We start from the raw sequence: 16093 nt of genomic DNA, 5'->3' as shown, positions 1-16093 counted from the left end.
GAGCAGGCATTTCTGTGTCTTGTTCACTGCTGCATCCCCAGCACCTAGAAAGTGCCTGTGACTTAAGTGCCTATTAACTCTGCTCCTTTCATGGAAAATTACACCTCCTACTGAGCAGCCACCAATAGATCTTGTCCCCAACAACAAAAAAAGTGCTGAAATATGAATACGAGTTTCACAAATCTCTGAATGAAGGATACTCCATATTTTGTCCTCTTAACCAACTTAGAGAGTATTTTGTATTCATGGGTTTGAAATGCAAAAACAAACTAAGAAGTTAGGACAGAAAAACGAATGAAATTTCAAGTCTGTCAACATGTGTCCATATAACAAAATTTAAAGGACACCAATTCAACATCCTGTGCCCATGTCCTAGTCCAAGAGAACCAGCAGTGGCTGCCACTTCCATCTCTCTAGTAGCAGCAGGAGCCGACATTCACGAAGTGCCTAATGTGTTCACTTAACCAACAGTAATCTAACACAACCACACCGGCAAGGAGGTGATGATTATCTCCCATGTGGCAGATGAGGATATTGGGGCTCAGAATTGCTAAAGTATCTTATCCAAAGGCTCACAGGTAGGAAATGGCAGAGCCAGGACCTGAATTCACATGAATTTAACTCCAAAGCGTACTCATCCCAATATACAACAGTGCTGCAATTCTAAGAGGTCATTAAAACAACACTGGGGGGTTGGACTTTTTTTTTTTGCATTGTTTTGTAGTTTGAAATTCTGTATTATGACTCAGAAAAGAAAAAGGGTTCCAGGAGCGACTGCTATTTTCAGAAGAAAAAGAAAAATGATTTAATGGATTCTTCTCTGTAGGCTGCCTTTGGATCACTCATAAGTGGTTATGTTCCTATCCTGATTCTACCTGTAAAGATTGGGAATGAAGTTTGTCTTACTATACTGGTAATTTCTGCTCTCCTATAATTTTAAATGATGATAGTCTCTCCTCTAATATTCAGCACCTTGAGGATTCATTGTAAGGTAAACTTAACAACGTTATTTTGAAAAAGAGTAGACTCAAATATAATAGGATAAATATGGTTGTTTGAGATTTTTTTTCTACCCTGTGATTTAAAATTTTCTAACTTCTGGTAACAAAAGCATTGAGAATAAAGAACATTTCATAAACACACACAGGCTATAAGGAACTCTAATGAAATCCTTTCTACTTACAGATGATGAAACTGAGGTCAGGCCAGTCACAAAGACTGTGGGAGCATGGCCATAATCCAAGCTTCCCAAGAGAGCCCAAGCCAACCTCTTCAAGAACCACTCCCCTTTCTTCTCAGGAGAAAACGGAATGAGGGGGGAAAAGAAAAGAGTACCTTATTCCCAAGAATACCCCAACACCTATCAGGGCTTGGCACAGAGAAGATCCTCAAGATGTCTATAGAAGTACTTTGCTTACTGAAACAAGAGCATTTAGGGAACAGAATTTCTGTCAACTACTCTTCCTTCCCCTCTTCAACTTTAGTGACATCTGGAACTCACAGCTAGTTGAAAATTGATCATATTTTACACATATTTTAAGTCTATTTCTTCTTTTCATAAGTCTTGGGCTCAATTATAATAATCATTTTCTGTAGTTGTCACTTTTTTTGCACCTGGAAGAACTCTGACATGACTGTCTTGAGGGCAAATGTAGACACCTGAAAAATGTTAGAGTAGGTGGATAGCCAGACATGAGCAGGGAGGAGGTTGGGGCCTTTGGCCAGTGTTTACATTCAGTTTGATGCTTGTTTATGTTCTAAACATGCTGCATAAACTGTTCCTTTGGGATGTGGGGAGTGAGGGTATAGATATTTGACCTGCTAAAACTGACTGGTTCCAACATGGAGGAGAGGTTGACCCTGACTTCATCTCAAAATCAGTACAGTAATGAGCATATACAATAAATGCTCATTAGCATACTAACAATAACACCCCTTGGCACCATGACAGCTCTGAGGCAGACAATCTAAGGACAAAAAGAGAGTGTCACCCTATTTCCCAGAAATTCCCTCCCCATTCCCAGAAAGCCTCACCTATCCTGATGAATATTCCACCCCCTGCTTAAATTCCAGCTATAAGACCACCCAACCCAAGACCCATCGTGCTGCACCTCTCTGGAGCACACCCACACTCCCTCCTCGAGTGTGTACTTTGCTTTACTAAACTACTCTGCTTGAACCTGATTGACCTGCTCATTAATTCTTTCTTGATCAGAGTCACAAACTCTCTCCCTGATTGAACTCTCACGTAGCACACAGTAAGATCTCCACCAACTGGATTTCCTTACAACAAATAAATCTAGTTCATAAACGGCCTAAAAAGGCAAATGAAGATATATTCTACTTTAAAAAATCTCATTTACACCATGTAAGAACTTATTCACTATGTAAGAATTTGTTCTCCATGTAAGAACTTGTTTGTTATGCCTCAGAAGATTGGAGACTGACGAAAATTAGGCTTGGGGTGGATTAATGATTGTGCATTGAGCATTGACTCCCCTATACAGAATTTTATTGTTGTTAACAACCATTTGATCAATAAATATGAGAGATGCCCTCACAAAAAAAAAAAAAAGTACACACTTCCAATGGTAAAATAATAAGTAACCGGGATGTAATGAATATAGTCAAGATATTGTAACAGCTTGGTATGGTGATAGCTGGTACCTAGAAGTGTCATGTATATAAATGTTGAATCACTATGTTGTACACCTGAAACTAACGTAATGTAATACTGTGTGTCAACTACCCTTCAATAAAAAATAATTATCTACAAAAAAAAAAAAAATCTCATTTATTACCTACTATTTTCAGGAATCTTACCTGAGGAATTTGTAAAGATGTAGTCTGCTCTAGAGTTATACACATCTTCCAATCACACTATTTGTTAGACTGTTTTTTCTCTCTTTATGTCTTCAGGAGTTTGGTCCATGGCCTCCTCCCAGCTCTCTTCTCCTCACTATATAAACATACCACTCAAAAGTGAACATTCATAATTCATACCACACTCCAATCCATTCCCCATCCTGCAGTGAAGCAATCTTCCTAAAACATCTGAACATGCTACTCTCCCTTCCTGAAACTCTTCAGGGGATTCTGGTTAATGATATGCATGCTGAAGTTTTTCAGGGAAGTATACCAATATCTGCAACTAACTTTGAAATGCATAAATACAAAGGGTCATAATGGGACACTTACATGAAAAAGCAAATACATACAGTTAAATGTTAATGATAAAACCTATGTTTGCATATGTGAATATTAATTGTAAAATTCCTTCACTTTTCTATATGTTTGTTTACTTTCATAAGATGTCAGAAAAACCCCTTCAGGATCTTCCTGCTGCTCTTGGGTAAAAGCCAAAAGGTAAAGGCTACTGTTTCGTACACAGGCCCCCTGACCTTTCCTGCCTATCTCTCTTCATGTCCCGCCATCCACATGCTAGGCTCCACCATTCACAACTTCCTCAGTGTAGCACAGCAGCACCCCAACAACAAATCATCACACATACCACCACTTTCTTTCTGGAATATTCTCTGTTCCCCTCACCACACCTGGGAGAACCCTAGCTTATCCTTCATGCCTCAAATTAGTATCCTCTACAAAGCTTCTTTGACTCGACAAATGTAGTTAAGTGCCATCCTTTGTACTCCCCACAACATATCATACTCTCAAGATACTTCACTGCAGTGTCAGCTTCAGTAGACTGTGTGTTTCCTTCAACAAACTGTGTCAAGCCTGTCCCCTTCACTCAGCAAGTATTCTTTGGGCAAGTTCTCTTAACAGTATAAGTAAGATACAAAGTCCTGGCTTTTAAGGTGCTTACAGATGAGAAATTATCCTATTCTTAACAGGCACTGTCCCTGCTTGCTCACCAAAACTAGAAACCACATTTTCTTAGTCGCTTCAGGCTGCTATAACAAAAACACCACAGGCTGGGTGGCTTTTGAACAACAGACATTTATTTCTCACAGTTCTGGAGGCTGGGAAGTCCAAGACCAAGACACTGGCATACTGGAGTCTACAAGGGCTCACTTCCTGGTTTGTGGACATCTGTTTAACATGGAAGAAGGGCAAAGGAGCTCGGAGGGCTCTCTTCTAAAGGCTCTAGCCCCCTTCATGAGGGCTCCACCCTCAGGACCTAATCATCTACCAAAGACCCCCCCCAACTCTTAATGCCATCACATTGGGGGTCAGCTTTCAACATATGAAATTGGGGGGGTACAGATTCACTAATTAACACTCATCCTATACATAGAAGATCCTTTAGCAACACTCAAATCTCTTAATCACAACTGCAGTCTCTAGTTTCATAACTATACCTCTCCTGTAATTGCTTATCGTGGGCCTTTATCACAGTCTATTAAAATAATTCATCATTCATATCTACATACTCAAGTGGCTACCTCTCATCAACAACAGGCTAATTAATAGTGTAAGCTCATAATACATACCTCATTCACTAAATTCAGAAAAACTTTCTAGTCATTGGACTGAGTTATTGGTACTCAGCTGACTTGCCATAGCCAGTCGAACAATGTTTGAGGTTGCTAACAAAATCCATTATGAACCCTCTCTCTTTGTACAATTACACAATTAGAAAGATTAAAATGTTAAAACTCAGGGTACCTGTATTTGGCATTGGTAGCCATTTAAAAATCATCCTTAATGGCCGTATGTGAGAATCAAAAGTCACTAAATTCCAAGTTAATTTTGGAAAAGAAAACAGAGCCCAATAATTTGAGGAGAAAAATGAAATAACTACATATGTACTTCATTAAAGGCAATTAACATACTGTTAAAGTGGCAAGTAGGATAATGGGGCCTGTGTGGCTTCAAATCCTATGCAATCTACAGATTCAATGCAATTCCTATCAAAATTCCAATGGCATTTTCACGGACACAGAACACTCCTAAAATTAGCATGGATCCACAAAAGACCCCCAATAGCCAAATCAATCTTGAGAAAGAATAAAATCTAGAGGCATCACACTCCCTGATTTCAAACCCTATTACAAAGCTATAGTAACCAAAACAGTATGGTACTGGCATAAAAACACACACATAGATCCCAGAAATAAACCCACACTTATGCGGTCAATTGATTTATGACAAAGGAGCCATGAACACATACTAGGGAAAAGACAGTCTCTTCAATCAACTGTATTGGGAAGGATAGCCACATGCCAAAGATTGAAACTGGACTACTATCTTATACAACACACAAAATTAATTCAAAATGGATTAAAGACATGAAAGTAAGACCTGAAATCCATAAACTTCTAGAAGAAAACATAGGTGGTAAGTTCCTTGACACAGGTGCTTATTAAATCTGACAACAAAAGTAAAAGTAACAACAATAAAAATAAATAAGAGGGACTAAACAAACAACTTTTGTTAAGTAAAGGAAATCATCAACAAAATAAAAAGGAAACCTACTAAATGGGATAAAATAATTGCAAATCATATATTTGATAAGGAGTTAAAAGGGGTTAATGACTAAAATATATAAAGAATTCATACAACTCAATGGCAAAAAGCCAAACAATCCAATTAAAAAATGGACAGAAAATCTGAACATTTTTTTCACAGACAACATATGGAGGACCAACAGGCACATGAAAAGATGCTGAACATCACGATCATCAGGGAAATGAAACTCAAAATCCCAATGAGATACCACCTCACACCTGTTAGAATGCCTATTATCAAAAAGTCAGGAAATAACAAGTTATTGTCAAGGATATGGAGAAAAGGGAACCCCTGTGCACGGTTGCTAGGAATGTAAGCTGCTACAGCCACTGTGGAAAACAGTATGGAGATTCCTCAAAAAATTAAAAATAAAAATAATACATGGCCCAGCAATTCCACCCGTGGGTATTTATATGAAGAAAATGAAAACATTAATTCAAAAAAGATATTTGCACCCCCATGTTCACTTAAGCATTATTTACAATAGCCAAGATATGGAAGCAACCTAAGTGTCCACTGATGGGTAAAAGCATACAGATGTGAAATATAATGTATATCTACACCCAGTGGTATATTATTCAGCCACAAAAAAGAATGAAATCTTGCCATTTGTGACAAAATGGATGGACCTCGAAGGCATTATACTAAGAGAAATCAAAGACAAATAGTATATGATCTTTTTTTTTATTCTGGTATCACTAATATAAAATCACATGGGCAACACTGTAGTTACTAGATTCCCCCCATTATCAAGTCCCCACCACATACCCCATTACAGTCATTGTCCATCAGCATAGTAAGATGGTACAGAGTCACTACTTGTCATTTTTGTGCTATACTGCCTTCCCCTTGGCCTCCCCACCTCCACGTTATGTGTGCTAATCGTAAAGCCCCTTATTCCCCTTCTCCCTCCCTTCACACCCACCCTCCTCAGTTCCTTTCCCTTTGGTAACTGTTAGTCCATTCTTGGATTCTCTGAGTCTACTGCTGTTTTGTTCCTTCAGTTTTTGCTTTGTTCTTATACTCCACAGATGAGTGAAATCATTTGGTACTTGTCTTTCTCCACCTGGCTTATTTCACTGAGCATAATACCCTCTAGCTCCATCCATGTTGTTGCAAATGGTAGGATTTGTTTTCTTCTTACGGCTGAATAATATTCCATTGTGTATATGTACCACATCTTCTTTATCCATTCATCTACTGATGGACACTTAGGTTGCTTCCATTTCTTGGTTATTGTAAATAGTGCTGTGATAAACATAGGGGTGCACATGTCTTTTTCAAATTGGGCTCCTGCATTCTTAGGATAAATTTCTAGGAGTGGAATTCCTGGGTCAAATGGTATTTCTATTTTGAGTTTTTTGAGGAACCTCCATACTGCTTTCCACAATGGTTGAACTAATTTACATTCCCACCAACAGTGTAGGAGGGCTCCCCTTTCTCTGCATCCTCACCAGCATTTGTTGTTCCTAGCCTTTTTGATGTTGTCCATCCTAACTGATGTGACATGATATTTCATTGTGATGTTAATGTGCATTCCCCTGATGATTAGCGATGTGAAGCATCTTTTCATGTGCCTGCTGGACATCTGAATTTCTTCTTTGGAGAAGTGTCTGTTCATATCTTCCACCCATTTTTTTAATAGGGTTATTTGCTTTTTGGGTGTTGAGGCATGTTAGGTCTTTATATATTTTGGATGTTAACCCCTTGTCAGATATGTCATTTACAAATATATTCTCCCAAACTGTAGGATGCCTTTTTATTCAGCTGATAGTGTCCTTTGTTGTACAGAAGCTTATTAGCAATGATATAGTCCCATTTGTTCATTTTTTATTTTGTTTCTCTTGCCCGAGGAGATGCATTCAGGAAAAAGTTGCTCATGATTATATTTAAGAGATTTTTGCCTATGTTTTCGTCTAAGAGTTTTATGGTTTCATGACTTACATTCAGGTCTTTGATCCACTTTGAGTTTATTTTTGTGTATGGGGTTAGACAATAATCCAGTTTCATTCTCTTGCATGTAGCTGTCCAATTTTGCCAACACCAGTTGTTGAAGAGGCTGTGATTTCCCCATGTTATATCCATGGCTACTGTATCGTATATTAATTGACCATATATGCTTGGGTTTGTATCTGGGCTCTCTATTCTGTTCCACTGGTCTATAGGTCTGTTCTTGTGCCAGTACCAAATTGTCTTGATTACTGTGGCTTTGTAGTAGAGCTTAAAGTTGGGGAGCATAATCCCCCCTGCTTTATTCTTCCTTCTAGGGATTGCTTTGGCTATTCGGGGTCTTTTGTGGTTCCATGTGAATTTTAGAACTATTTGCTCTAGTTCATTGAAGAATGCTGTTAATATTTTGATAGGGATTGCACTGAATCTGTAGATTGTTTTAGGCAGGATGGCTGTTTTGACAATATTAATTATTCCTAGTATATGATCTCTTATGTGGAATCTAAAAAAGCAAAAATTAAAAAACCCCACCAAGCTTATACACAGAACAGATTGGTGGCTGCCAGAGAGGAAGATTGTGGGGTAGGAGAATGGGTAGAGGGTGTCATTACTAATTAACGTATTCAATGTCATAAGTAAATAAAAGAGGAGTATTTGGGTGACTTGGAAGAAGCTCCAGGGCATCACAGTACTTGAACCAATGACACAGACTATTGAAATCACACAAACACTTCTTAGAATCACTTAGAAGCAGATCTTAAAATTCTTCTTTCATCACTAATGTAATACTGTGTGTCAACTACCCTTCAATAAATAAATTAATTAATTAAAAAAAAATTCTTCTTTCATCAAAACCAAAAAGCACCACACAGAGCATAGAGAAAATAAAATAAAAATTATCTTTAATGGTCAAACTACTCAAGAATAAAGTCACTATATTCCACGTTATTTTTGGAAAATAAAACACAGAGCCTAACAGTTTAAGGAATAGAATAAAATAAAAATAACTACATACATATTTTATACTATGCAACTAATACACCTTAAAGTGACAAGCAGGACAATAGGGCTTGTGTGGCTTCAAAAAAAGCTGAAAGAATTCATCTACCTATCGTTTGTAAAAATGTAAGAAAGTTTTATCTTCAGTTCCTTAGCCTTCAGCTGGCAGTAGAACAGATACACCAGCTGTAAGTGTGCCAGCCAAATAGTTAATGATCTGTAAACATACATTTATCTAAGTAGAGAGTTCCTGTTTAAACAGACTAAGATGAAAGTCCTTCTATAAAGAACCCATTAGGGATGATGTTAAAATTATTCTCCAAATATTTTATCTAAATTTGCATTTTATATTAGATTTTCTTAAAGAGGGCATATTTTAAAGGTGTTTTTAAAGCAAACCAAAACATTTCATTAGATCAAGTTCCATTATAATGAAGCTATTTCAAGTTCTCATCCAGGTACTGGGAACCTTTTTATGTAGATGACTCAATAGTAAATATTGTAAGCTTTGCTGGTCTCTATCACATACACTTCTTTTTCTTTTCTCCCCAACTTTCTAAAATTAATGTGAAACAAACAAACACACACCATTCTTAGCCTGCTGGCCATACAAAACTAGTCTGTAGGACAAATCCTGTCCTAGAGGATGGACCGTAAGAGGAGGGAAGACTCATTAATCAGATTACAGTGAAATTTTCCACAGCAAATAAACCTGTAATCCAGATTATCTGAACCGTCTCCAAATAAGTCACTCTCTGGAAAACCAAGCATAAGATCCAAACACCTAGAACTTCAGTTTTACTATAAAGCAATAATGGCCATCACAACTCAAATCTCCAGTCAAACTGATTACAATAGAAAATCTCAAACTCTACACAGAGTCACCAACAGTGTAGGGGTAAAGGTGTGCTCACGATACTGTTTTATTTCCCCAACAGACCTCTAATTCAACAGCAGGACATACTGCCCATAAACTCTACAAAGACAACTTAATTAACAGATTATAAATGTGAAGACCCAGAAGATGTAATTTCTAACTACAACACTATCACCCTTAGTTGTGTGGACCTGGACGTCAAGTATTTCTGTTTGCTCCCCAATCTTCTGAATGGGGGTAAAAATCAAACAATTTCCATGGTGATGGATTTAAAGGTCTATGACTATAATTTCATGACTTCTTGACCAGTGATACACTAGAAAAAAAGTGAGACATCTACAGTGTTTTAAAGTGGTACCATAAAAATACAAATCATGTGAAAATAAGCAGAACATTTAACACACATAACACATCGATAATAGCTATCTTGAACACTTCCAATGTATGTCACTGTTTGAAGAGTTTTACAAACATTATCTCATATAATTCTCATGATAATCTTAAAAGGGAAACTGTATAATTTAAACAGGATATAAAATAAAAATTAAGCCAGTTGCTAAAGAAGGGTGAGGATTTGAAACCAGCAAAGCTCCTGGACACTATAGACACTGCCACCATTTCTGGAGCAACTAGTCTTCTCCACCCAGCTCAAGGTAAAACGGATGACAAAAGGTGAAATTAAGCTGTTCTCTATCCCCCTTCTCTCCCAGTTTCCTCTCTGCTTTCGTGGAAGGCTGAAGCACTGAACTCTTCTTGCTTTGTACAGGTTTGGGTGCCTCACACCTGTTTCCAAGGCAGAGCTTTGATTAACATTTCCACACCTCTGCGGGATACATTACAGCCCACAGCATCATGATCATCAAAACAGAGAAAATCCTAGCCTGCCATATTCCTTCTTTATCCAATACTGTAAAGTTGGTATTTTTTATCTGGCCTTACATGACATAAAATAAATCATCCTCTTTTATCTGAAAGCTCAGGTGACAAGAGCCATGATGGGTCTTCATTCAAACTACTTTTGGGCCCAGACCTTCTTCAGAAGTGGCATTCCCAAGTTTATCTGGATGACCCAGGTGGAGTGATCGGTCATCTCCCCATCTTTTGGTCTGCTCCCCAACTCACAAAGAGCATGTCCTTCCCTGCCTCTGCCTGCAAGAGCAGGGAGAAGCTGTTACCAAGCGGCAGCATCTGCACCCAGTTGTTGTAAGTAAACATTCATGCATGGCTCTTCAACATGACATCCCTTCAATATGTCAAGGAATGCCTATATAGTGGAAAGTCAGACAAACCCAATTTTGAATCCTAGCTCAGCTGTGTGACTTGGGGCTCAATATACTGTTCTGTAAAACAGTGAACATAATTCATAATAAAATGCCTAGCAGAACACCCAAGTAATAAAAACATAACACATGATGTTCCCATCTCATCAGCTGGCCAAAGCCCTACCTTTGAATACCATCATTCAGCAATTAACAGTACACTTAAAAATAGAACTTATCACTTCCCTTACTCTCAAAGACTGACTAGACATAAACTGAAAACTACTGAGTTTAATTCAATCAACAGTTACCAAGGATAAGAAATGTTAATTCCAATGGTTTTTAACAGTTCTTGCTCTGTAAGGTCAAAGTCACACTAAAGCAATAGTTTTTTTTTTTTTTTTAGGATACAGAACACCACTTTTTAGATCAATTTTACACAATTGTAAGAATTCTAAATACTTTCTAATCATAAAAGTCACAAAGGCAGTTCAGCTGGGTAATCTACTCAGATAATGAAGGCAAAAAAAAATCCAAATAGGTCTAGAGACCCAGCCACATGACAATCTGATGCCACCTTTGTCACTTCAGGATCTGTTGATAAAGCTACAATTGCCAGGCCTACCTGGCATCCATTCTCAGATATTTCATGTTGTTAAAAGCAGCTGTTCTTAATCAACAAATCTGGGATACACTCTACAACTAAACTGCCTTTAAATTAGATGTCATTTTTTGACCTACTAACCAGACAGGCAAGGATTAAAATGAATTATCCTTACAGCTGGCAATGGGACTAGATGAACAAGTACTTCCACATATTGGTAGTAGGAATGTAAAAATAGTACAACTTTCCTAGAAGACTGGTAACATGTAGAAAGACTTAAAAGATACATACTTTTGATACAGCAATTCAATTTATAGGATTTTATCACATAGATAATACTAGGCAAGTGGAAAATAAGGTATAACAATAATAATCTACCAACCAATTATAATTTTGGTGCAGCCATATAGAATATATTATTCAGCCACTGAAAAGAAGAAATCTGCATCTATTGCCATGAAAAAGAACTGATACAGTAAAAATATAAAAATCTGATTTCAAAATAGTGTATCAAGTATGAGTCTATTTTGTTTAAAAAATATACACAGAGAAAAAATGAACACTGATTATCTCTAGGTGGTGGGATCATGTGTTATTTTCATTTTCTTATCTTTGAAAAACTTTTTTCTCTCTCTTTGGCAAGAAATGTATATTAATTTTATAATTTAAAATTGTGTTTTCCAATTTTGAGAGGAAGATGTTTTAGATGTAACTTCTTTTAGTTCTTAATCCCATGATGTATGAAACAATCTCAGTTAACAGGTCAGGAGGCTGTAATGTGCCCACAAGCCCACAGCTTCAAAAGGTAGGAAGGGCTGACTCCCAGACCTGGTACCTCTGATAAGACTCTAATCTAAATCAGACATTTTTTCCAATGAAATAAATACATCAGGAGAATCAGATAAAATTCCTAAATAACTGCTAAACATCTTACTTTTCGTACCAAGAAAGCTCTCTTTTCCTTTAGGGAGGCAGTCCAGCCTGTATACGTTAAGAACACTGGCGCTGGAGCCAGGCTGCATGATCAAGAATCCTGACCCTGCCTCCTGCCAGCTGTATAACCTTATGACAACTTCTTCAACAGCTCTGCATCTGTTTCCTGATCTTTAAGAGGATACTCAGAGTATGTAAAAAATCTTTACAAGCCTGTACATATAACTGCTCCATAAATATTAGGTATTATTGTGATTTTCTATAAATATTAGGTATTATTGTTGTGATCTTCCTTAGGGAGTTTTCTTATCAGAACACAGGAGAGTAACCAAGATATGGAAAAAGTGCCCTTAAAAGCAGCTACTAAAATATAATTACAATCACTGTTAATGAAAACTGATCGAATAAAAATAGTTAAGAGGACAATTTATAAATAAAATCCTACTTAAAATACATGCACAAGATTTGCATTTAATGTTAAAAACAAACTTTACTGAAGCTCATTCTCAAAACCTTTTAAGAAAGACAATGGTTAAACAATCAGGTCATAGAGTACCTGGGTTTCACTAGGGGACAGGCCTACGTAATTTAAAGGACTGCTTAAACAAAAGTGCCATGACCACAGTGATGTCCTTCAATAAGCTGCATACAAGAATCCAACGAATTTGGATTTATTTTAAGATAATTACTAGTACTTTCACCCTAAGACAGACTTTTTAAAAAGTTATGCAATAGGAAGAGTATGTGGCACCCTCTCCCTTGCAAAGACTTCTATCAAGTTGGAAAGCCATGCAAGTCTCAGAACACTTTGTATCTGAGTGACCTTGGAAAACTCACTTAATGTCTCTAAATTCATTTCCTCATCTAAAAATTAGTGCTAACATCTACCTCTCAAGATGAGGTAAACTAAGATGTATGTGAAAATGCTTTGAGAATGGCTCATATAAATGCATACATTGCTAGTCCTGACCCTTTTCTCCCATAGCCAGTTGGAGGGGAGGCTATTAGCAAGCTAAGGTTAAACTACAATTTCTGTGGGGGTCAGGGGTACGTTAAGTCTTGATCATCGCTCCTATTCTAAGTTGCTTCTGGAAATGTAAAACTCAGATTTGGTTTTTTACATAGGGGACTCCAGAGATCACTGTTATTCATCACAGACATAATAGGGCCAAGCATCCTGCTGCTTAGTACCCTCAGACTCCTAACAAAGAAAACCACAATCCCTGTTTATGTATTTTTTCCCTCCACCAGCATAGACTGTATGCGGACATAATATGTGATTATAAAATGTCTTTTCAAAATCTTTAGAGTTCTTTTAGAAAATTAATCCTACTCAAACAGTGAGTATAAAAATCTGTTATCTTCTTCCAAAGCTGAAAAGGACTTTAATGAAAATCCTAATAATACTCAAAGAAAAAAATTTAATTTCAAGCTCTTGATACTAGGTGGAGCTTTATGAGCTGCTAAGCTCATAAAAAAGGGTATTTAATTTATTCTAAGTATGAAAGGATAAAAGAGTCTGGGGCCTCTAAGTATACTCAGACACATACACTGACCCAGTGTCAAAGGCAGGTTTAAAAAAGAGCTAGATAAAAGGATGGTGCAAACTTAGTGCACATTAGGAACATCAAGAAATAAACAAAACTTGTCACTTTTATTTCACTACAAACACAACCATTTCCTAATGCACAGGAATAATTGGGAGGAACTTATAAAATGAAAACAAAGTCCAGGAATCTTATCTTTACAATGGCAGTGTTTGAAAAGTCTTTTAAATTAAAATATAATCCAGTTCGATGAGGTCACACTGTGTTAAGTCTATTTTAGTTTAGTTATTAATATTAATTTGTTTAAATTAGTAAATTTAAAACATTTTCTGGAGTTTCTTTGCTTCTGGATCCTAATCTATCTCTGACCTATAAATATCACCTATGTAGGCACAAATTCAATTTTTAAAAAGAGAATTCTGATAAAATATTTTCTAAGCCATCACAAAAAGTCACTGTGCTGTTACCATTTTACAAAAATCTCATTCAGTCCTCTCTATAAAAACCCCAGTAGGTAGGCATTATTGTTTCTATAAAACCCATTTTAAAGATGAAGAAACTGAGGTTTATAGATGTCCAGGAACTTAAGATCTCACAGGGTTATTATGTGATAGGGCAGTGACTGAACCTAGGTTAATCTGCAGTAGGTATTTTCAATCACATTAAACACAAAGACAAAAAACTCCTTTTTCAGCTCACTCCGTATAACTTCAAAGAACGTCTAGAATCATATTCATGTATTCTAGATTTGGAGCAGTTCTCACCCTAAACATTTCTATTAAAAGCAGGCCCTATCAAGTAGCATTAGGACTTTGTTTCCTTTCCTGTTTTTAGATAGTCATAATAAGAATAGTTTTCAGACAGTAATAAAGTTTTAAATTTTAACTATCATCTTATAAGCCAAACTTCAATAGCTCACATTTAAAGAATACGGAAGAAATATCTCCTGTAAGTGACTCAGAAGCTAAAAGTGCCAAACAGGAACCTAAGAATTGTTCTCCCGCGCTCCCCCCCCCCCCCCCCCCCCCGCCGTCCTCAACGCCCACTCCGAAAATCATTCAAGCAACAAAATACACTCTTCCAGAGAGCAGAGGGAATATAGAACCATCAGGAGAATTGAGACATTAGCCCAGTGGCCTTATTACATTCATTCGGCTGAAGGGACTTAACTAGAAAGGTGTTCCACTGCCCTTTACAAATTTCAGGTTCATGAATGACAGTTAAAAAGGCAGCTGCAAAACGAGCCCATTGTACCCGAAAAAGCCGAATCAAATAAGAACATTCAGCACGACTACCAGGTCTCATTTCCAGCGTCTCTGTCAATTATACAGAGTCAGCTATTAAATATTAATGTAATGCCATTCGCACTGGAGGTCTTGGGAAGAGTCTCCTGCTACCGATTTTGTGATGAAAGAAAAACCGCCCTTATTTTCTAGGGAAACCCTAAGCCACCAGAATCCCCTCAGATGGGCTGTCGCATTTTGTCCTTCCCAGGAGGGGCCGTCGGGGTCGCCCCAGACTCCAGGAGAGGAGTAAGGGGTGGGACGGCGGGTCCCGCAGGTCCAGGGCGAGGGTCCGCGCCCCTCTCCCCAGCTGTCAGCGCCAAGCCGGGCGGCGGGGCGGGGCCTGGACCGGCGGTCCGCACAAAGCCAGAGGGCGCGCGGGCAGGCGGCCGGCCGCGTGGGGGCCAGGCGGGGCGGGGCACTTACCCAGCAGCAGTACGTTTTTCCCCGCGGGGAGCTTGGAGCGCGAGCGGGTGGAGACCTCGCTGAGGATGCAGGACCTGACAGGGAACAAGACGCACGCTGAGACCGGGGCCGGGGCCCGGCGCGGGAGGGAGGGATGCGGCCTCGGCGCGCCTGGGCGGGCGCTGCCGAGAACCGGCGGCCAGCCCGGCGCCGTACTCCGGCGGGCACGGGTCCCGAGGCGTCCCTGGGCCGGGCGCGCCAGCAGGGACCCGGGGCGGGGTGGGGTCGTTACCAAAGGTTCTGCCCGTCCTCGTCGTCGCCTGCAACGGCTCCGCCATTGCCCGACGTTAGTTCGTTGGCCAAGGGTCCGCTCGCGTAAACCGAGGCTAATCCCGGCGGGGAGGAACCGAAGGAGCCGACTCGCGCCACGGCCGCCATCTTTGTCGGGAATCCCACGGATCTGGGCAAAGCTGAATGAGCGCAGCGACGGCTGCGGAGCTGGGAACCCGGATATGGGGCGCCCAGCCCTCGGGAGTGGGGCGGGACCTGTGGGGGCCGACCGAGCTCGCGAGCGAGGACGGAGTGCGCGTGCGCTGCAGGCTGGCCGGCGCGGAGGAGTGCGCCTGCGCGAGCGGCCCGGTCAGTCCCGGAGATGTAGCGGTGCACCTAAGCTCGGCCGTGGAAGAGCTGTTAGCTGCCCTACCGGCAGCTCTGGGCTTCAGCGGGGCTGGCGGGTGTGTGCCGGGTGGACCGTGCTCCCTCCC

General features: G+C 39.4%; 1 protein-coding gene across 1 annotated transcript in view; it reads right to left on the bottom strand.

The window, feature by feature from the left end:
* Positions 1-15889, bottom strand: part of DYNC1LI1 (dynein cytoplasmic 1 light intermediate chain 1) — a 53243-nt gene extending 37354 nt beyond the window's left edge. Inside the window, exons 1-2 of the mRNA XM_036892045.2 lie at positions 15622-15889; positions 15351-15424 (exon numbers count right to left, since the gene is read on the bottom strand). Coding sequence (XP_036747940.1) covers positions 15351-15424; positions 15622-15767 — 220 coding nt within the window. The 5' untranslated portion in view covers positions 15768-15889. The remainder of the gene's footprint in view (positions 1-15350; positions 15425-15621) is intronic.
* Positions 15890-16093: the final 204 nt, after the last annotated feature.

Source organism: Manis pentadactyla, chromosome 14, assembly GCF_030020395.1.
Source record: "Manis pentadactyla isolate mManPen7 chromosome 14, mManPen7.hap1, whole genome shotgun sequence".
NCBI lineage: Eukaryota > Metazoa > Chordata > Mammalia > Pholidota > Manidae > Manis > Manis pentadactyla.
This window is presented reverse-complemented; position numbering and strand designations above follow the sequence as displayed.